We start from the raw sequence: 23,377 nt of genomic DNA on the forward strand, positions 1-23,377 counted from the left end.
GCCTGCCAATGCAGGGGACACGGGTTCGAACCCGGGTCTGGGAAGATCCCACATGCCGCGGAGCGGCTGGGCCCGTGAGCCACAATTGCTGAGCCTGCGCGTCTGGAGCCTGTGCTCCGCAACGAGAGGCCGCGATAGTGAGAGGCCCGCGCACTGCAATGAAGAGTGGCCCCCCGCTTGCCACAGCTGGAGAGGGCCCTCGCACAGAAGCGAAGACCCAACACAGCCATAAAAATAAATAAATTTAAAAAAAAAAAATTAAAAAAAAAAAAAAAAAAGATCCCATTCACAAAAGCAACAAAAAGTAGGGTACCTAGGAATAAATGTACCAAAAGATGTGACGTAAAAGACAGCCTGACAGGATGAAGAGAGATCATTCTGTGTAGAAACAGAACCATCCATGTGGACAGTGGATATATAACAGGTGTGTTGTTACAAATCATTAAGGGAAAGAGTGGGCTAGTTGATAAATGGAGTGAGAAATTAATTATTCATCTAATTTTTATTTTTGATTAACAAAGTGAAAATCCTAGTCTTGGAAATTTTTAGAAGTAAATATAGAATGTCTTTATGACTTTAAGGTAAGAAAGGATTCTAGACAAGAGAGGAGAAGCAGAAACCAGAAGTGAAAGGATTTATCAATACAGATAATTAGCATCTGTAGCAATCAGTGAAATGCAGATTAAAACAGTGAGCTACCATTTCACATATCAGATTGGCACAGATGTAAAAATTGGTCAATTCGAAATATTGGTGAGGATGTAGAGGCAGAGGAATGCTAATATACTACTCCACTGGTAACTGTAACTTGGTGTGAGTGTTTGAAAACCATTTGAAAAATAGTTTTGCAATACCTGGTAAACTTGAAGATAAATATACCCTCACTGCAGAAATTCCACTTAGAGGTGCCTACCTTAGAGAAACTCTTAATGCATGTAAGGAGGGAGAACCATATAAAAACGCTCATTATAGCATTTCTGTGATCATGAAAAATTGGAGACATCAAGAGAATGAGAAGACAAGCACAGACGGGGAGAAAATATTTGCAAAAGACATAATCTCATGAAGGACTGTTACCCAAAATATAGGAAGACTTCTTAAAACTCAACGATAAGGAAGTGAACAACCTGATTGAAAAGTGGACAAAAGACCTGAACAGACACCTTACCAAAGAAGATACATGAATAGCAGATAAGCATATGAAAAGATGTTCAACATCATATGTCATTAGGGAATTCTAAATTAAAACAACAACGAGGGACTTCCCTGGTGGCACAGTGGTTAAGAATCCGCCTGCCAATGCGGGGGACACGGGTTCAATCCCTGGTCCGGGAAGATCCCACATGCCTTGGGGCAACTAAGCCCATGTACCGCAATTACCGAGCCTGTGCTCTAGAGCCTGCGTGCCACAACTGCTGAAACCCACATGCTCTAGGGCCCGTGTGCTGCAGCTGCTGAGCCATGTGCTGCAACTACTGAAGCTGGCGCGCCTAGAGCCCATGCTCTGCAACAAGAGAAGCCTGCGCACCGCAACGAAGAGTAGCCCCCGTTCGCCGCAACTGTGCTGCACACAGCAACAAAGACCCAATGCAGCCACAAAAAAAACAACGAGATACCACTACACACCTATTAGAATGGCCAAAATCCAAAACCCTGACACCCCCAAATGCTAGCGAGGATGTGGAGCCATGGGAACTCTCATTCATTGCTGCTGGGAATGCAAAATGGTACAGCCACTTTGGAACACAATTTGGCAACTTCTTAGAAAATGAAAAATACTCTTTTTTTAACATCTTTATTGGAGTATAATTGCTTTACAGTGTTGTGTTAGTTTCTGCTGTATAACAAAGTGAACCAGTTATATGTATACTGAAAAACATTCTTACCACACATTCTAGTAATCATGCTCCTTGGTTTTCACCCAAGAGAGTTGAAAGTGCATATCCACGTGAAAACCCATACGTGGATGTTTGTAGCAGCTTTATGCGTAACTGCCAAACTTGGAAGCAACCAATAATGTCTTGCAGTAGGTGAATGGAGAAACCGTGGTACCTCCAGACAACAGAATATTATTCAGCACTGAAAAGAAACAAGCTATCCAGCCATGGAGAGACATGGAGGAACCTTAAATGCATGTTACTAAGTGAAAGAAGCCAACCTGAAAAGACTACATACTGTGTGATTCCAACTCTGTGACACTTTGGAAAAGGCAAAACTATGGAGACCGTAAAAAGATCAGTGGTTGCCAGGGGTTGGGGGCAGGGAGAGACGAATAGGTGAAGCACAGGGATTATTAGGGCAGTAAAACTAATAGTTGATACTATAATGGTGGATGTGTGTCATTATATGTTTGCCAAAACTCTAAAGAATGTACAGTACCTAGAGTCAACCGTAACATAAACTGTGGACTTTGGGCGAATATGTCAATGTAGATTCATCATTTGTAACAGATGCACAACTCTGGTGCTGCTGATAGTGGGGAGGTTGTGCTTGTGTAGAGGCAGTGGTTATATGGGAACCCTCTGTGCTCTCTGCTCAGTTTTACTGTGAACCTAAAACTGCTCTAAAAAATAAAGGCCATTTTAAAAAAACTTTGGAGACACTAAATGCTAATTAAGAGGAGAACAGATCAGTGTACTGGAGCATAGTCATAGTCTGTTATGTTAAAATGGGTGAATTAGGATTGTGTCAGTCACGTGAATGACACTTAAAAATACTGACTGAAAGTAAGTAACAGAACATATGTAGTATGTTTATATTAAACAGTACTACATATTTATGGATACAATATATCATAAAAGTACACAAATGTGCATGGGAGAAATAAACATCAAACTCAGGATTGTGATTACCTTGGGGAAGGGGGGTTGTGATTACCTTGGGGAAGGGGGGATGCCCATAGGAAGGGATAGTGAGGGAGCTTCAGCTATATCTATAATGCGTTTTTGTTAATGTTGAGGCAAATGTTGTAAAATAGTAAGATCGGTAGAGGTGGGTGGCAAGTACATGAGAATCATATTCTCCATATTTTCCGTATCCTTGAAATATTTGATAAAATTAAAACCTGAAAACCAAATGGTTAGCTGGAAGATATGAGGGAATTACTCAGAAAACAGCATAGAGATATAAAGTTCTGGAAATCATTAAAAGTGACATATGGGGGTAAGAGAGCTAGGGAGAGACAGTAAGCAAAAGGATAATGGCTGGGGATTTTCCAGAATGGATGAGAGATGAATCTTCAGACTTAGGAAAAGAAAATGAATCCTTAAACCAGATAAATTAAGAAGAAATAGAATAGGGGCTTACCTGGCAGTCCAGTGGTTAAGACTCCTTGTTTCTACTGCAGGGGGCGTGGGTTTCATCCCTGGTTGCAGAACTAAGATCCCACATACTGCATGGCGTAGCCAAAAAAAAAAAAAAAAAAGGAGAGAATATATATATAAATCAGTTGTATTTCTATACACTTGAAATGGACAATCTGAAAGTGAAAATTTAAAAAAAATTCCATTTACAATAGTATCAAAAAGAATAAAATACTTAGGAATAAATTTAACAAAAAAAGTGTGAAACATACTCTAAAAGCTAAAGAACATTATTAAAAGAAATTAAAGAGGATCTTTATAAATGGAAAGGCATCTTGTGTTCATGGATCAAAGACTTAATATTGTTATAAGATGGCAGTACACCCCAAATTGATCTCCAGAGCCAGTGCAATCCCTATCAGAATCCCAACTGACTTCTTTGTAGAAATGGACAGGCTGATTTTTAAATTCACATGAAATTACAGGGGACCCAGAATAGCCAAAACAATCCTAAAAAAGAAGAACAAAATAGTAGGAATCACACTTCCCAGTTTCAAAATTTACTACCAACCAGTGGAAAACAAGATGGTATGGTACTGGTATAAGGATAGACATACAAAGAAATGAGACAATTGACAATAATCCCATACATCTATGGTCATCTGATTTTTGACAAGGGTGTCAAGACCATTCAATGGGGGAAAGAATAGTCTGCAACAAGTGGTCTTGGACAACTGGATAGCCACATGGAAAAGAACAAAGTTGTACCCTTACCTCACACCATATACAAAAATTAACTTAAAATGTTTGCAACAACATGGATGCATTATGCTAAGTGAAATAAGTCAGACAGACAAAACTAAATACTGTATGATCTCACTTATATATGTGGGATCTAAAAAATACAACAAACTAGTGACTATAGCAAAAAAGAAGGAGACTCAGATATAGAGAACAAACTAGTGGTTACCAGTGGCGAGGGGTGGGGGGGTGGCGTGTAAACCTGGGGGAGTGGGAGGTACAAAATATTGGGTATAAGATAGGCTCAAAGATGTACTGTACAACATGAGGAATATAGCCAATATTTTGCAATAACTGTAAATGGAGTGTAACCTTTAAAAATTGCATTTAAAAACTTAAAATGGATCAAAGACCTAAATGTAAGAGCTAAAACTACAAAATTCTTAGAAGAAAACATCAGGATTAAAAATTAAAAAAAAAAAAGAAAAAAATCAGGATAAATCTTCATGACCTCAGATTTGGCAATGAATTCTTAGATATGACAGCAAAAACATGAGCAAACAAAAGGAAGAAATAGATATCTTGGACTTGATCAAAATAAAAAACTTGTGCTTCGAAGAACACCATCAAAAAGAGGTGAAAACAGTATTTGCAAATCATGTATTTAATAAAGGATTTGTATCTAGAATATACAAAGACTTCTAACAACTCAATAAGTAGATAACCCAATTTAAAAATGGGCAAACGATCTGAGTAAACATTTCTCCAAGATGTTATACAAATGGTCAATAAGCTCATGAAAAGGTTCTTGAGATCATTAGTCATCAAGGAAATGCAAATCAAAACCACAGTGAGGTACCGCTTCACACCTACTAGGGTGGCTAGAATCAGAAAGATAACAAATGTTGACGGGGATGTAGAGAAATTAGAACCTTCATACACTGCTAGTGGGGATGTAAAATGGTGCAGTCACTTTGGGAAACAGTCTGGCAGTTCCTGAAACAATTAAACATAGAGTTACCGTATGAGCCAGCAGTTCCACTCACAAGAGAAATGAAAACATATGTTCATAATAGGTGGAAACAACGAAGATATCCATCAACTGATGCATAGATAAACAAAATGTGGTACATCCATACGACGCAATATTATTTGACCGTAAAACGGAATGAAATATGGATCCATGCTGCAACATGGATGGACCTTGAAAACATCATGCTAAGTGGTAGAAGCCAGTCAAAAGACTATATATTATATGATTACATTTATATGAAATGTCCAAAATAGGCAAATCTATAGAGACAAAAGTAGATGAATGGTTGCTTAGGGCTTGAGGGGATGGGGAGATAAGGGAGCATTAGTTAAAGATACCAGGTTTCTTTTTTTTTTTTAAAGTCCTTGAATCAGTTCTTTATTTCTTTCTTTCTTTATGGCTGTGCTGGGTCTTCGTTTCTGTGCGAGGGCTTTCTCTAGTTGCGGCAAGCGGGGGCCACTCTTCATCGCGGTGCGCGGGCCTCTCACTATCGCGGCGTCTCTTGTTGCGGAGCGCAGGCTCCAGACACGCAGGCTCAGTAATTGTGGCTCACGGGCCCAGTTGCTCCGCGGCATGTGGGATCTTCCCAGACCAGGGCTCGAACCCGTGTCCCCTGCACTGGCAGGCAGACTCCCAACCACTGTGCCACCAGGGAAGCCCCACCAGGTTTCTTTTTTTAAGGTGATGAAAGTGTTTTAAAATTGACTGTGGTGGTGATTGCACATATCTATGAATATGCTGAAAGCCATTAGATTTTAACTTTAGATTGGTGAATTGTATGGTATGTGAATTATCTCAATAAAGCTATTTAAAAAAGGAATCCATACCTAAATATAGCTTATAAAAACTATAAAATTCCAAAGACAAATATCAAGTAGAGAAAAGATAGAAATCACTTCAAAGCAAGTAGAGAAAAGATAGAAATCACTTCAAAAGAATGACAGTTGGAGATTTTCTAACCAGCAATGATAGAGGCCCGAAGGCAATGGAATTATCATAGTTCTAAAGAAGCTACTATCGCTCTAGCTAAATTGTCTTTCAAGAGTGAGGGTAAAACACAATGAATTTATAAGTATCTCCTTGAAGTTTAGGGGAAGAAGGTCCTGGTAAGTTTCTAACAAGCAGGGACTGGTAATTGAATATTAAGATAGGACCCATTACCACTGCTTCCTTATGTGCAAAATGTCATTGACATTCTTATTTCGTGTGTTGTCTTTATGCATACTAAAATAAAACCCAAAAAGAGAGTGGTATTAGGGTCATTCACATGTGAAGTCTGTCCTGAAACCAATTTTTACCCTGGAAGTGCCATCATTCTCCAGCTGTAGTTTCCTGGAACCAGCTTTGCTGGCTGAACAGGCACTGAGGTCCTTAGCTTCTCCTTGCTCGGCCTTCAGGATGCTGTCGCATGCACTGGGGGTGATACTGGGATGACGTAAGCCTTTCCTGTCTTTGACTTTTAAGTTGCTTGGAATCTGGCCTGATGTTACTTGTAGGGTGACAAGCCGGTTTCAGAGGTGACCTCCGTTCCCGCCCTTAGTGTTTACTGTCCCGAGTCCCAGCCCGCGGCTCCCGCTTGCAGGGTGTCTGGATTTCCAAGGTCACACGTGAGAGGCCTCCGGTAAGATCTCATCTGGTGAATTAAAGCAGCGCGGCTTCAGTCTTTTCCCTTACTCCCCTGCCAGCCATGTACAATGCCTGCAAGGACGTGGAGGCCCCCTCGAGTAACGAGAAAGCCCTGGGGCTGCTGTGCGGGAAGGAGGCCGAAGCCTGCAACGCCACCAACTGGATCGAGTACATGTTCAACAAGGACAACGGCCAGGCGCCTTTCACCATCACGCCCATCTTTTCAGGTGGGGATGAAGACCTCCACGTTTAGTGTATTGTACTTAGGATTTTTTTTAAAGCCCAGGAACCTTAACCTGCAGTAGGAAGATAAATTCAGATCACTAGGTCCCAGAGTTTCCTCCAGCGCGAGAGGTAACTAGAGCATTTATCCTGCCCCTGGTTGGTTAGGGGCTGGGCATGGGAGTGGAGATAGAAGAATTGCCTTCAGGTGTTGCTACAGAATTGAAGGAGTAAGCTGTTTTTTAAAAAGTTTTTTCAAAAGCTCTGCCATAGCGTTAGACTAGCTCCTCAGTGGAGGTAAAGCTTGATTGAAGGTTTACCGTGGAATGTGGTAGACTTGGATCTCGGTGACAAACCCTATGCCCAGAGTTATTGAGGTTAACTTAAAATTTTACAGGACTAAGCAGCAAAACATAACTTGATCACCCAGAAACCTCCAGTCCTTTTTATTCTTCCATTTGTGTTACTTCTTTCAGTGTGCTTATCATTGGGTTTAAATATAATTTAATACAAGCCTTGTAGTGTTTGCTTTTTTTTAACGGAGATTCTCACTCAACACAATCCTTCCCACAGATCTTCCAGCCCATGGGATGGAGCCCATGAACAATGCCACCAAGGGCTGTGACGAGTCCGTGGATGAGGTCATGGGGCCCTGCAGCTGCCAGGACTGCTTGATTGTCTGTGGGCCCAAGCCCCAGCCCCCAGCCCTTCCTGTTCCCTGGAGAATCCTGGGTCTGGATGCCATGTACGTCATCATGTGGAGCACCTACATGGCATTCCTGCTCGTGTTTTTTGGTGCATTCTTTGCCGTGTGGTGCTACAGGTAATCCGTTTTGTTTCCCCTCCAGGACAAGAAGAGCAAAATTACCCAAGTGGCACTTCTAGCTTTCGCTCGGTAGACTTTGGTTCATTAGAATAGGAAACAAATATCTGCATGAATACCATTCCATGAATTGCTTATGTCCTGCAACTAGTCAATAGTCAAAAGCCTATTTAGCCCTTGAAACATTTGAAGTCAGTTTCATTGATTTATTCAAAATGGCGTGTGATTTAAAGCAGCCATTCTTTACCAGAAAGTCTCATGAGCCAAATCTGATTCAGATCCTTTCAAATGCAATACTGTAGTCCTTTTAGATATCTGCGTCTTGACTTAGGACAACACATTTTTTTAAAGCTTTTTATTTTGAAATAATTTTAGACTCACCAAAAGGGTACAAAAATAATAGAGTTTAAAAAAAAAAATAGAGTTTATTTATATCCTCTACCGGCTTCCTCTAGTGTTACAACGCACATCACCCATGGGATATAATTTAATCAAAACCATGAAAATAACATTGATATACTGTTGTTGGCTAAACCACAGTCTTTTTTCAAGTTTCACCAGTTTTTTCTCTTAACACCCTTTTTCTGTTTCAGGATCCCATGTCACATTCACTTTTTGTTTTATTCACCTCCTCCAATCTGTGACAGTTTCTCATCTTTCCTTTTCTCTTATGGCCTTGACACTTTTGATGAGTGCCGGTCAGTTATTTTGTAAAATGTGCCCCAGTTTGGCTTTATCTGATATTTTCTTGTGATTAGGTTGAGGTTAGGTGTTTTTTGACAATATCACAGAAGTGACTTGTCTTTCTCAATGTATCATATCAAGGGCTTATGATGTCAATACGTCTCATCACTGGTGAGGTTAGCCTCGATCGCTTGGTTAAGAAGGTGTCTGCTGGGTTTCTCCACTAGGGTAATAGTGAAGTTACTGTTTCTCCCTTTGGAGTTGATAAATATCTTAGAGGAGGTATGTTGAGACTGTGTTACTACCTTGTTTCTCCTCAAACTGTCGCCCACTGATTTTAGCATCCATCCGTGGATCTTGTCTTCAACACTTATTTCCTGTGGTGTTTGCCTGCTGGTGACTTTGTATTTGCCTTGTTCCTTCTCCACTTACTAACTGGGCTTGCTCTGTACAGAGTTACCCCTTCTCCTCTACTTATTTATTTATTCAGTTATGTTTACATCATGGACTTTTAAAAAAAATTCTGTGGTCTCTGTTCAGTATCATCATTTATCTTATTGCTCAAATTTTCCCAGTTTTGACCACTGGGAGCATCTTCTGGTGGCTCCTATGTTTTTTTAAGCATGCCCCCCCCCACCCCCTCCAATTCTCAAGCTTGTTCTTATTTTCTGGAATCACAAGATGTTCTCTTATTTTCCCTGCTCCAGCCCTAGAAGCATCCTCTTCTGCAAGGAGTCCTGGTTCCTTTCATTGGAGAATGGTGCTTAGAAACCAAGATCTAGCCACTAGATGCGCTCATTGCTCCTGCAATATAGTGTTTACTGTGTTTTTAAAGAAGCTAAAACTTTTAAATGTAAATGAGGGCTACAAGGTGAAATTATCCTTTATTAATTTGTTTTTTTAATACTCTCGTAAATTTTCCCCTGAGACTGACGAGCGGAGAGACCCAGAGCAAGAGAACTTAAGGGGAGGCAGGCACCAATTAGGGAGGAAGCAAACAGGATGAGGAAGTGAGCTTTCAACGGGGAAGCTCGTGTGGGAATGTCAGAAGAACAGCCTCACTGTGCCGAGGTCCACGAACACAACTTGCATGCTTTTATTTTCCAGAAAACGGTATTTTGTCTCCGAGTACACCCCCATTGATGGCAATATTGCTTTCTCTGTAAATGCCAGTGACAAAGGTAGGCACGTTGGTACTTAACTAAAAGGGTTGGGACCATGTTGGCACGAGAGTGTTCATTTCCTTAACAAACGTTGATATTCCTGTTCCAGGAGAGGCCCTGGGCTCGTGCCGAGGACACGGCTGTGATGGAGACAGGGTCCTTGCCTTTGTGGCACTAACAACCTGGTCAGGGTGGCAGATCAGAGCCACGCAGTTAATAATAGCAGTAGAATGATCCTGGCCTGGGATGAGAGCTGTGGAGGCACCAGCGTGGCAGGCTGAGAGCCGGGGTAGCAGGAAAGGTTGGAGGGAACTGCTCTGGACAGAGTGCTGAGAGCACTTTGCTTTTCCGAGGCTTGTGTGTGAGCTCCGTTCCTCTAGGGGTGGGGATAGGTGTGGGCAGGTGAGCAGGGCTGCTTCCAGAGCAGACAGGTAGCTGGGGAGGGGGGTGGTGGGGATCGTCCTGTGCACGTCCCGGTGTGTCCTGTGTGGGCGCGAGTCCCACTATGGGCAGTGGTAGCTGATGCGCTCCCCGTTCCGACTTTCAGGAATGGCTTGGCTCTTAACCTCCTTAACCCCCTCTCTTCCTCTCCCGCTCTCCCAGGGGGGCCGTCCTGCTGTGACTCTCTGGGTGCCACCTTCGAGGCCCGTCTACAGCGGCTCTTCTCACAGTGGGGCTCGTTCTGCGTCCGACACCCCGGCTGCATCGTGTTCTTCTCCGTGGCCTTCATCGCCGCCTGTTCTTCGGGCCTGGTGTTTGTGCAGGTCACGACAGACCCGGTGGACCTGTGGTCTGCGCCCGGCAGCCAGGCGCGCCAGGAGAAGGAGTACTTCGACACACACTTCGGACCTTTCTTCCGCACCGAGCAGCTGATCATCCAAGCCCCCCTCACACAGCCGCACACGTACAGTCCCGTCCCCTCTGGAGCCGATGTGCCCTTTGGGCCTCCACTTGCCCTAGACATTTTGCACCAGGTAATGTGCTCTTTGCAGAAATCAATTCCGGGGGACATGGCACTTTGTCAGTTTTTGACCAGTTTACTTGATGTGGGTTTGGGGCTGAGCGTGGTGGTTTATCTTGTAAACCTTAATGATAAAAGTAAAGGCGCTTTTCACTTACTTTTCAAAAAAGTGATAGCTGTTGAATTTAATGACAAATTTACTGTAGACCGCTTTGGTATTTATTTCATACAGTAGGTCTTGCTTGAAATTGAGATGAGCACTTCTCTTTTGAAACAGAATATATTTATAATTCACCTTAGGAACTTATGGATTTTTTTTCCCGTGATAATTAAAAAGTAATACACCAGGACCCAAAGGGATAAAAAGCCTCTTATGCTGTCCTGGGGACCTAGGAAGGAGCTGCTGGATCACTGCTGGTCCCACCTGCAGGAATGAACTTAGTGTTGCCTGAATGTGGGCTCCCTGCCTGCATTTGGTGGGAGGTGCATTTGGAATGAGATCCATCCCGTGCTCTTACAAAGGCTTTTAAACCTGCCCGTTCTCCCTTATCATGCTTATCTGTAAATAAACTGCATCCACTTATTTTTTAATGAACAGTTGCACAGTTGCATGGTTTTTCCTTTAAACATTGCTCTTGCCCTACAGAAAGTCTTGATAGCTTGAAAAAACATCAAAATATTCTCAAGACTTTAGTAGGATCTTTTTTCCACCCAATGACTGTCTGTTGCTTTTTCCCAGCTTGTTGCAAAAGGTGCAAATGTTGTCATTTACCTCCTGGAATATATTGTCTATTAGAAAGTACGAGAATATACATAAATAACCATAGTATGGAGCAAGGTGGTATTTGTTGGTGAGGGCAGGGAGTGTCAGGAAGATCAGGCAGATGACCCCAGGCTCCCCTCTGTGGCCTCGTTGGTCCCTGTGGAGAAGGGTGGGAGGGCAGATGTTCGTGTGTCCTGCGCTGGGATCTGATCTGTCGTGGTGCCCCCTCCTCTCTCTGGGTGCCTCTAGGTGGGGTCTCCATCCCAGTTTGCTGTTCCTCAGCAAAAATATGTTTGTTTGTTTGTTTGTTTTAATTGTTTTTTTTTTGACGTGGACCATTTTTAAAGTCTTTATTGAATTTGTTACAGTATTGCTTCTGTTTTGTTTTGGTTTTTTGGCTGTGAGGCATGTGGGATCTTAGCTCCCCAACCAGGGATTGAACCCTCACCCCCTGCATTGGAAAGTGAAGTCTTACCCACTGGACCGCCAGGGAAGTCACCAAAAATACGTTTAAAAAAAAAAATTTTTTTTTTTCTTTTTTTTTACCATCGTGTGTCTCAGCCTTCCCTGTCTTAGGAAGGATTTTCCCCAAATACTCTTTAACCTTCTGACCCCTCCAGGTGATAATGGTTAGTCAACCTCTGAGGGAAAACTGATACATTTCTGGGTTTGTTTATTTTAAAAATCATCCTTCAGGTTCTTGACTTACAAACAGCCATCGAGAACATTACTGCATCTTACAACAACGAGACTGTGACACTCCAGGACATCTGCTTGGCCCCCCTCTCACCATATAACAAGCACTGCACCATCATGAGCGTGTTAAATTACTTCCAGAACAGCCATTCCGTGCTGGACCACAAAGTAGGAGACTACTTCTTTGTGTACGCGGATTACCACACACACTTCCTGTACTGCGTTAGGTACGTGGCGGGGACAGTCCTTCCTTCATTCCTCCAACATTGAAGCCCCTGCTGTGACCACATGCCGTTGTAGGTACTGGAGCCCCAGCAGGGATAAACGGCGGGATCCTCCCGGCGAAGCCTTCGTTCTAATGAAGGGAGGCAGAGGGTGAACAGTAGCCGCTGGCCCTGACGCCGGGTTGAGATGGTGCCAGGTCGAGGCGATGCCGTGGGGAAAGGAAGCTGGGTGAGGGCGGGGAGTGCAGGGGGTGTGCCGCTCTCGGTGCAGCGGAGACCTGCTCAGCAGAAGGGAAGACGGAGGCCTGGGAGAATTGGGGTTGGGGGGTGGGGTGGGGGTGTTCCGCGTAGACGGGCAGCAGGTTCAAAGGCCCTGGGGCGGGGCGTTCGTGGTGTGTCATTGAGGAATGGCAGGTACCGCTCAGCCCCTGACTCCCGCCTGGATTGATAACACATAGTTGCATCTACCACACCGCCCCAGGCATTCCTGAGCTGGTTAAATAGTGCAAAAATAGAAGCCTGGAGTGCTTTTTCTTGTCTTTCAAATATAAATTTATTTCCTGATACTGAGTTTTTAAAACGTGCAGCATCCCCTCGAGGAGTGGGGGCTGGATTAGAGTGCAGTTAGATTGGAAGGCACTGAAGCTGCTTCCCCTCGGAGGCTCGACTGGCTGGGCAGGGTGCGTGTATGGTTTGAATTAGACACGGAGAAGCCGTGCTTGGTGACCTGTGAGGTGATCTTTAGGCCTGTCCCGCGGCAGGAGGAGCGGCTTGCGGCTTGCGTCTGCCGTCCCTGGATGCCATGTACCTTGGCCTGATCTGGCCCAGAGACAGTTGTTCAGCCAATCGGCCCACCACTGTGGCTGTTTCTTCATTATGCAAGCAGAGAAATTATTCCTTGTCACCTTGGAACGTGCTGCTCAATTAACCACATCTTGACAGCCAACTGCTCTGGCTTCTGGCCTGGTTTGGTGACCTTAGGTTCCATCTGTTTTTGTTACTGGAATATGAGTGACTCTAGGTGGTTGGGCTGTGTTTACTCTCTTCAGGATGTCACATCTATAAACACAAGCCCGTGAAACAATAAGTGTAGCCCATGTACCCAAAGCCGTGTTCTCCGAAGGACAGGTGGTACAGGGCAGCCACGGGCAATTGGAAAAAAAGGTTCAGTATTATTTAACTTTAATATTTAAAGAAAAATGTTATTTTCTCTCTGTTTTGCCCGAGGGGAGCGTGGTTCACACAGGTGTGGAAACACCACCGTGAGCAGCTCCTCTCCTGCGCGGCAGGGGTGTGTGTTGTCTGTGGTTCCGCTTGTGCGTCCCCAGCTCTCAGCTCCCTCCTCGCCCTCCACCTTTCCCTGGGCTATTCCCCCTGGGGGCATGCAGGCCCTGCAGGAGCCCGGCTGGCCCAGAACCACGCACAGACCTCCTGCTTCCCCCGCATCACACGATGGCATCGACGCCTACCGCTTACGGGACGCCTGGACTCTTCCGCACGTAACTCTCGTGGGTTTTCACCCCAGCAGGAGCCCTCACGCCCGCGGTGTGGCGGCAGGGCCCCACGTGTGTGGGTTCTGTGCAGCCCTGCAGCCCTGCTGTTCGCCCCCAGCAGTGACCTGACCTCCAGGACCTGAGCCCGTCCCTTGTCCCTCGGCGCTTCAGGGCAGTGGTTCACATTATATACGAGGACCTTCACGTGTGCCCAGAGTCCGCCTGACTTCTGTGCTAAAATGCTGGTTCCCTGTCACCGGTTGTCTGTCTGTCTGTCCTGCACTGCTGGCGTCCCCGGCCTGGTCTCCCTGCTTCTTTCTTTCCTACTTCCAGACCTCCTTCCGCTTTGCCACCCGAGTTATCTTTGTCAAACAGCTCATGACCTCCCTTTTCCCCAAATCTGATTGTTCCCCAGCGCCTACAGGATAAAAATCCAAACTGCTTAGCATGGCGCCTACCCCTTTTTTCCACTGCTTCCCTCTTCCTTTCTAGCCCCAAAAGCAACTACTGAACTGTTATTATTCATCCAAGGAACCAACCTCAGGCCCACATTCTTAATCCGCCTCATGACTGCTGTGTAAACGTTTAGGTCTCAGTGACGTCTTAAGGTTGTTCTAATTGGGTGTTGTTTTCTGAATTCTTGGCAGGGCTCCCGCCTCCCTGAATGACACCAGTTTGCTCCACGATCCTTGCCTGGGGACCTTTGGTGGACCAGTGTTCCCGTGGCTTGTGTTAGGAGGCTATGATGGTGAGAGAAGCTTTTACTTTTCCTGCTAGATAAAGTAGTCTTGGTTCTGTCACTAACAGTCAAGCGGTAATTACGAAGATTTCATCAATCGAGCACTCTTATTATTTACCCAGTATATTGGGTCCCAAATATAATATCTCCTTTGGCTTTGGGTTTTATTGTGCATCTGAAGGAAGTGGTGTTAGCCATTTTTAGGTTACTCTTGGGAAAGCTGTCGACAGCTAAGGACGTTTTCCCAGAGTAATGCCATTGTGTACATCCACGTAATACATTGCTCAGTTTCAGGGAGTTCATGGAACCCTTGAAACTTGTTGAGAGAGCCCCTGCGGAGTCTGTAGCCCTCTGGTTAAGAACATCTGTAATGGGGGAGAGATAATATGTGAGATGGGGGAAAAGAAACAAAGTGGATAGATTTTTTTCCTTCTAAACCAGTTGGCTAAGAATTCAAACACTTTTATAGTGGGAGAGGCAGTTGGTTTGCTCTTTGCTGGTTCCTGCAGCACCTTGGAGCAGATTATATTAGGTATGATGGGGTAATGAATCATGTGACAGCTTTGGCATCTGAAGCCTAATTACAGGCAGCCTAACAGGTTTTTCTCCGGCCTAATGAAGAAGCCAGATGTTCTTCTCCTCATCTAGTGGGAAGGGAGAAGTTGTGAGCTGTATTTAAATTTTACTCTGCCTTATGTAACACAATGTGGTTTCCAATCAGTGGGGAAAAGATGGTGTCACCAGCTGGGTCGCCACAGCCATCGAAATTAAATTTGTTCTCTACCTTATTCCTTCCACCAGAGTAAATTCCGATGGAACAAAGATTACAATATAAGAAGTGAAACTACTAAAGTACTAGAAGAGAATACAGGATGAATTTTTTTAAATAATTTTTAAATGGAGAAGGCATTTCTAAGCAGGACACACAATGCAGAAGCCACAGAAGGAAACACTGATGAATTTGACTGCATGAGAATTTAAAATTCCTGTGTAGAGAACAAACGTAAAGTTTAAAAAACAAACAAACAGCACACTGGAGAAAAAAAGAAGTTAGTATACATAACAGACAGCATTTCCTTAATATGTGGAGAGCTCTTGGGGAAAAGAGAAGAGGTCAGCCACCCAAAAGAAAAGTGGGCAGAGCCATATGAGTGTTAACAAAAGAAGAAATACAAGTGGCTTTCAGTTGTATGGGGAAAATGCTGAACCTCACTCCAAATTAGTGAAATGCCTCTCACTTCAATCTTTTACATATGAGATTAGCAAAGATCTAAGTGTTTGATAAAATCTTTTGTGGATGAATGTGGGGAAACCACATTGTTGGTGGAAGTATAAATGGTTACTAGAATATAAGCTCCAGGAAGACCGAGATTTTTATCTCCTTTGCTCACTAATGTATCCATAGTCTCTAAGATAATGTCTGGCACAAAGTAGGTCTCAGTAAATATTTTGTTGAAGAAAGAAATGAAAAACAGGATGGCCTCTTTGGAGGGCAGTTGGGGGGAATCTATCAAAATTAGAAATGCACATATTTTTCGATTCTGTGATTGTACTTATAAGAATTGATTCTACGAATTACATTTTACATCTTGGAAATATCAGGTTATTCTTTGTAGTAATTCTGTATATAATACCAAAAAAATTTGCAAAGATAGCCATCAACTGGAGATTGGTTAAATTATACTATGAAATATCATACAGCAGAAAAAAGAATAAGGACGCTCTCTGTGTACTAAAACAGAGCATTCTCAGGATATGACTTTAAAAGCAGCATTTGCAGAAGAGTGTGTCACTGCTTGTGTAAACAAGGAGGGAAGGGAAGACTGTGCTTATGCACGTGGACCGTGGCTGGAAGGAGTCACAGCGCCATGGTGTGGGGAGGAGAGCTGAGACACAGGCGGGGACTGAGGGAGGAGAGAGGCTTTTCCCTGAACACCTTTCCGCTCTGTTTGAAATTGTCACCATGCACGTGCCGTGTAGTAATGATGATACGAATGACAGCTGTGCCTACTTCCACACGAGGGTCCTTTTTCTTCACTAGCTGAACTACACAGGCACCAGATCCCCTGTTGTGTTCCTCGAGCTCAGGTGTGTATAGGCTTCAGCCCCATGAGAAACCAGGCACCTAACTGGCTTGTGATTTTCCCCTCGTATTGACCTAGTTTTCTGCACGCTTGTAATCTGCTTTTTGATGTCACCTTTTTCCTTTCTAGATCAAAACTACAATAACGCCACAGCCCTGGTGATTACCTTTCCTGTCAATAATTACTGTAACGATACAGAGAAGCTCCAGAGGGCCCAGGCCTGGGAAAAAGAGTGAGTTGCTCATGGGATCTAAACAAGCTGTTCTTTCTGTGGGAAGGTGGACCATAGCAGAAAGCATTTACACTTAGTTCAACTAAATTAACCAACAGTAGATCTAAGTTATGCCATTTTTTTCACTTGGTACTGGTGGTGCTATGAAAAAAAAATCTATAAATAAATTTACCTATAAACATTCTTTTAATACATATCCCTGCAACAAGAATGCAAAAGTATCTATGCAGAAATGTTCCTTGCATTATATTCTAACAGCAAAACCTGGGAGCAAGCTGAGTGTATATTAGTAGGGAGAAGTACAGTAGAATATTATTTCGTCATTAAAGATGGTGAGATAAATAAATGGTTCAAGATAGTAAATAAAAACTGCAGTCAGCGTGTTTGGACAAATATATGCTATGCATGCCATCCATGCCTAGAAAAGATATCAAACAAATGACCTGGGAACCGGTTAGCTGTGGTGTAACCTCTAGAGAATGGGAAGAGGGGACCGAGGAGGACGGACTCTGAGCAGCTTTGTTGGGATATAATTCATATACCATACAGTTCACGCATTTAAAGTGTACAGTTCAGTAGCTTTTAGTATATTCACAGATGTGTGCAAACATCACCATGGTCAATTTTAGAACATTTTCTTTACCACAGAAAGAAATCCCATCTCCTTTAGTGGTCACCCTCCTAACACCCAGCGCTACACAGCCACCAATCTACTCTCTGTCTCTAGATTTTCCTATTCCAGACTTTTATATGAATGGAATCATGTACGTGGACTTTTGGGTCTGGCTTCTTTCAGTTAGAATAATGTTTTCAAGGTTCATCCAAGTTGTAGCATGTGTCAGTACTTCATTCCTTTTTATGACTGAAGAACATCCCATCCTATGGATATACCACATTTTGTTTATCCATTCATCAGTTGATGAACATTTGAGCTGTTTCTACCTTTCGGCTATTAGGAATAATACTACAAACATTCGTATACAAGTTTTTGTGTGAACATGTTTTCATTTCTCTTGGTTGGTATATATCTAGGAGTAGAATTGCTGGGTCATACGGCAACTCTGAGGAACTGGCAGACTTTTTTCCAAAGCGACTGCACCGATGGGACTTCCCTGGTGGTCCAGTGGTTAAGGCTTTGCTTCCACAGGTTGGGGAACTAAGATCCCACATGCTGTGTGGCGCAGCCAAAAAAACAAAGTGACTGCACCATTTTACATTCCCACCAGCAGTGTATGGAGGTTTCAGATTCTCCACACCTCGCCCACACTTGTTATTATTTGACTTTTTGATTCCAGCTATCCTAGTGGGTATGAAGTGGTATCTCATTGCAGTTTTTTTGTTTTGTTTTTTCGGCCACACTGCACAGCTTGCGGGATCTTAGTTCCCCAACCAGGGCTTGAACTGGGCCACGGCAGTGAAAGCACCAAGTCCTAAGCACTGGACCACCAGGGAATTCCCTCATTGCAGTTTTGATTTGCATTTCCGTGATGACTAATGAATTTGAGCATCTTTTCATGCACCGATCTGTATAACTTTTTTGGAAAAATGTTTATTCATATCCTTTGCCCATTTTTTGACTGGGTTATTTGTATTTTTATTATCGAACTATAAGAATTGCTATATATTCTACAAGTCCCTTATCAGATGTATGATTTCCAAATATTTTCTCCCATTCTCCAGTCTGTGTTTTTGCCTTTCTTGATGGTATCCTCTGAAACACAGAAGTTTTTAATTTTGGTAAAGTCCAATTTATCTATCTTCTCTTTTGTTATTCGTACTTCTGGTGTCATAGCCAAGAAACCATTGCCTAACCCAAGGACCTGGAAATTTACCCCTTTGTGTTCTTCTGAGAGTTTTATAGTTTTAGCTCTTACATTTGAAAGGTCTTTTATCCATTGAGTTAATCTTTATACATGGTGTGAGGTGAGGGTCCAACTGCATTTATTTGTATATGGCTATCCAGTTGCCCCAGACCATTTGTTGAAAAGATATTCTTTCCCCCATTAATAGTCTTGCCACCTTTATTGAAAATTAGGTGAAGACAGATACATGGCATATTTCTGGACTCTTAGTTCTGATCCTTTGATCTGTATGCCTGTCCTTGCCTTGTGCTGGTAACCACACTGTCTTGATTACTCTTGGTTTGTAGTAAGTTTGAAATTGGGAAGTGTGACTCTTCCTACTTTGTCCTTCTTGAAAAAGAAGATTTGGGCTATTCTGGGCCCCTTGCAATTCCATGTGAATTTTAGAACAGCTTGTCTTTCTACAAAGAAGGCAGCTGGGATTCTGATAGGGATTGCATTGAATCTGTAGATCAACTTTTAAAATTTTTGTTCCATGAGCATATGTCTGTAGTATAATATACTTCATTTAGAAATCTTTTTTAGTAAAAAAAGAAGTGAGACCATGAAGCAGTTTTTAAACTTGTTCTAAACCTGTTTTAAATACTGGAAAACTCAGCATGTCTGGAACTTCATAATCTGGAAGTGTCCTACCTTCTACTTGCCAGTGTAGAAGGTCCTAATGAGGTATAAGGGTTAAGTGTGGCTTTTGTGTCGTAGAAGTTACGAAGAAGTTCCTTACTTAGTTGTCACTAAGTTTTAACTAAAAATACAAAATTTTGCTTACCCTTTTAGGTTTATTAATTTTGTGAAAAACTACAAGAATCCAAATCTGACCATTTCTTTTAAGGCTGAACGAAGTATTGAAGATGAACTAGATCGTGAAAGTAACAGTGATATCTTCACTATTCTAATCAGCTATGGCATCATGTTTTTATATATTTCCATAGCCTTGGGGCATATCAAAAGCTGTAGCAGGTTTCTGGTAAGTGGGGTGTGTAGGTGTGTGTGTGCATGTGTGTGTGTATGTGTGTGTGTGTGTTAGAGGGAAATGGCAGTACACAGCGTGATGGCATGTTTTTGCCTCCGCTTAATCCTAATTCATTATATTCAAAACTGCCTTAAATTGTCCTGTGTTTTACTTGTTTGTCACATTTTCTGCTTCCTGCATCTGTTTTCTTCAGTTCCAATTTCTTATCTTCAACTTAAAGTTTATTTCACATAATCCAGTTTTTTTTCTAACTTGCCATCACCTAAGAATGTAGGCTGATAAAATATGTTGCTAGGGGGCTTCCCTGGTGGCGCAGTGGTTGAGAATCTGCCTGCCAATGCAGGGGACACGGGTTCGAGCCCTGGTCTGGGAGGATCCCACAAGCTGCGGAGCAGATGGGCCCGTGAGCCACAATTACTGAGCCTGCGCGTCTGGAGCCTGTGCTCCGCGGCGGGAGAGGCCACGATAGTGAGAGGCCCACGCACCGCGATGAGGAGTGGCCCCCGCTTGCCGCAACTGGAGGGGGCCCTCGCGCAGAAACGAAGACCCAACACAGCCATAAATAAATTAAAAAATTTAAAAAAAAAACCTAGCATATATATAAAAAAATAAATAAATAAATGCATTGTATGTTGGCAGGAGACATTTGAAAAATATGTATATATATGTTGCTAGGGAAGACCTAGACACCTTTTCATATCTTCTCTCAAACCGGGAACTGTACTTTTAAATCTAGATGGGCAATATCCAGGTAAAGAGGTGAAAATGAAGACCTTTTAGGAACAGGACAAAAAGCACCCTAAATGAGGATTTATGTCTCTGTGGCGTCTCCAGGTGGATTCGAAAATCTCCCTGGGCATCGCGGGCATCCTGATCGTGCTGAGCTCGGTGGCGTGCTCCTTGGGCATCTTCAGCTACGTTGGGATCCCCTTCACCCTCATTGTGATAGAAGTCATCCCGTTCCTGGTGCTGGCTGTGGGAGTGGACAACATCTTCATTCTGGTCCAGACCTACCAGGTGCGTTTCAGAGTCTCACAGAGTCTGACCGAGTACCAGGCTCCACATACGGCTGTTCAGCTCCATGCGGAGTATTTGAGTGTGACACGTGGAGACTTCGTTTCCGTTCCTCTGTGTTGCTTATTGGTGCCTGTGACTTGTTCTGGACATTTTGAGACCAAGAAGATTGAGACCAACATTCTCTTTGGTTGGTGGCATAGATATAAAGTGAGGATTTGGTTTTAAAATATGTGCAACATGTGTGCAATAAAGGGCTATTTTCCACGCTTGTGGAAAATATTTTGGGCACAACAGCTATTAAAATGATTCTCAGGCTTCCCTGGTGGCGCAGTGGTTAAGAATCTGCCTGCCAATGCAGGGGACATGGGTTCAAGCCCTGGTCTGGGAAGATCCCACATGCCACGGAGCAACTAAGCCCGTGAGGCACAACTACTGAGCCTGTGTGTCTAGAGCCTGTGCTCCGCAACAAGAGAAGCCAGGACAATGAGAAGCCCGCGCACCGCGATGAAGAGTAGCCCCCGTTCGCCGCAACTAGAGAAAGCCCACGCACAGAAACGAAAACCCAACACAGCCATAAATAAATAAATAAATTTAGAAAATGATTCTCAATATAGTGTAGAAGAATGAGGGATTTGTCAGAGGTGCCACTAAAAGGCAAAAGGTTGACACAGGACCCACTGATGTAAAAAATGACGTCAATCCGTTGGTTCTCCCAGGGTCCCTTGTCCTGTAGCGCTTACCTGGGCAGAGACCCAGTGGCATGCAGGAGTGTTACCTAGAAGTCCAGCCACCTGCAGCCTGCATTGCATGTATTTTCCTGATAATCGGATTCAATCCTTCCTTTAGGTTCTCACCTGTTGTTACCTGGCTCCGGGCTTCAGAAATATCCCGAATGAACCAACATGAGAAGTTTGGGGTCCTCACCACTTTATTGCATAAAGTTTACAAACAACAAGTAGATGCTACTAATCATTATTTTTTACCATCAGCTTAACACAAGGCACCAAAGAAGCAAAGAGGTGGCATTGTAATTGAGAAACTTTAATGTCGCATGTTTAACTTTTTTTTTTATTTTTAAGAGAGATGAACGTCTCCAAGGGGAGACGCTGGACCAGCAGGTGGGCCGGGTGCTGGGAGAAGTGGCTCCAAGTATTTTCCTGTCGTCCTTTTCAGAGACGGTAGCATTTTTCTTAGGTAATTACTCTTTGAATCTGCCAGCCCTGAGGTTTGCTGAGCCTGGGTGTATCAGTATATGACCCTTTGCGTTCTTTTTTAAGTTTTATTCTGTGATTGGAAAGTATCAGAGTGGACCACGAGAAAAATCGGTGGCGGTATCTCGGGTGTCATTAGCAAGTGTCTTTTTTTAAACTACATTATTTATTTATTTTTAATTTTTAATTTCTTAAAATTTTGGCCACACCACGCGGCATGCAGGATCCTAGTTCCCTCACCAGGGATCGGCCCCCCGCCCCGACCTGTGCCCCCCACAGTGGAAACACGGCGTCCTAACCACTGGACCACCAGGGAATTTCCAGCAAGTGCCTTCCTTCTCACATTGTTTCAGGACGGTGTTGATGTTGGGGTTCAGATACCTAGGGCTCCTGCCCCTCCCCCTTTAGGGCACCCATGGCGAGTGCTGGGGTTTGAAAATAGCGCTCTTGAAGGACGGCCACAGAGTCCTTCCCGACACAGCACTCTCGGCAGCAACTCCAAAATCACAGGCGTTAGCTCGCAAGGTGTTTGCCACTGTTCCGAAAGGCAGTCTCCCCCACTCTGCACACACAGTTCACTGGGAAGCAGCCTCGTCAATGAGCAGAAGTTCTTTAATCTTCCCTCGATACAAGGAGCCAGAATAAGCTGGCACAAAACCCAGCACTTCTGTATTCTTTCATGTGGAGAAATCGGTAGTCTTAACTAGCAGGGCACTCCCCACCCCCATGTCTGGCATGTAGTAAGAGAAAACTGATCACATCCTCTGCAGAGGACGCTGATTAGAATCGCCCAGTAAGTCCAGGGAAGACACACGATCTGTGGGTCCCAATGGAAATGCCTGCAGGGGCCACCAGGTCATCTTACAAGGGGCCATGGGAGGGACATCATAGGTGTGGTCTTTGGACACAGACACGTCATTAGCATATATCATCCCCCATTTCCACGAAGCAGTGCACTGTGGAATAAACTTGTGGCCCTTGTGGTTTCTTTTGATGGATACAGATGCAAAACAGTTACTTCCCCTTTTTCTGTTATAAAAAAAAACCAGTGCAAGTGTGTTGGTGATAGCAGCTGACCCTGGGCCTTAAGGTTGGGGTGACTTTGGGGGGACAGGAGGAGCAGCGGGGACCGTGGCACCAGATTCTGGGGTCCCACCTGCAAAAGGCAGTTACGTGTTGCCGGCCCAGTGCTGCCAGGTCCAATTTTTTTCTCAAGCGATGCTGTGAATCTAAATTTTTTTTCCCTCAAGCGACACTGTGAATCTCATTGTTAAATATTGGCTACTTATTTTTTAAAAACTGTTTTTAAATTCTAAAGTGGGTTTATATATATCTGGCCCATGGGCAGCCAGTTTTCAGCTTCTGAGTCTTAGCCTGGAGGACGCTTGGAGCATCCTCATTTGTAACTAAACCGAGAGACTGATTGGATGATAATAATAGCAGATGGGAAATACCATCCCTCTTGTGGACTGAAGCGTAGCAGGTACTGTAAGAAATGGCCTGTGTTAATGGATCTCAAATGTGAAAGTGC

General features: G+C 43.7%; 1 protein-coding gene across 2 annotated transcripts in view; it reads left to right on the top strand.

Moving 5' to 3' along the window:
* Positions 1-23,377, top strand: part of NPC1 (NPC intracellular cholesterol transporter 1) — a 48,795-nt gene that overhangs the window by 15,289 nt on the left and 10,129 nt on the right. For both annotated transcript variants that reach the window (XM_082418595.1, XM_082418596.1), the window contains 10 exons: positions 6,762-6,929; positions 7,498-7,747; positions 9,539-9,612; positions 10,198-10,568; positions 12,015-12,241; positions 14,379-14,479; positions 16,684-16,786; positions 19,423-19,612; positions 20,453-20,635; positions 21,715-21,829. In XM_082418595.1, coding sequence (XP_082274721.1) covers positions 6,762-6,929; positions 7,498-7,747; positions 9,539-9,612; positions 10,198-10,568; positions 12,015-12,241; positions 14,379-14,479; positions 16,684-16,786; positions 19,423-19,612; positions 20,453-20,635; positions 21,715-21,829 — 1,782 coding nt within the window. The remainder of the gene's footprint in view (positions 1-6,761; positions 6,930-7,497; positions 7,748-9,538; positions 9,613-10,197; positions 10,569-12,014; positions 12,242-14,378; positions 14,480-16,683; positions 16,787-19,422; positions 19,613-20,452; positions 20,636-21,714; positions 21,830-23,377) is intronic.

Source organism: Balaenoptera physalus, assembly GCF_965194825.1.
Source record: "Balaenoptera physalus genome assembly, chromosome: 12".
In the NCBI taxonomy this organism is placed as follows: Eukaryota; Metazoa; Chordata; class Mammalia; order Artiodactyla; family Balaenopteridae; genus Balaenoptera; species Balaenoptera physalus.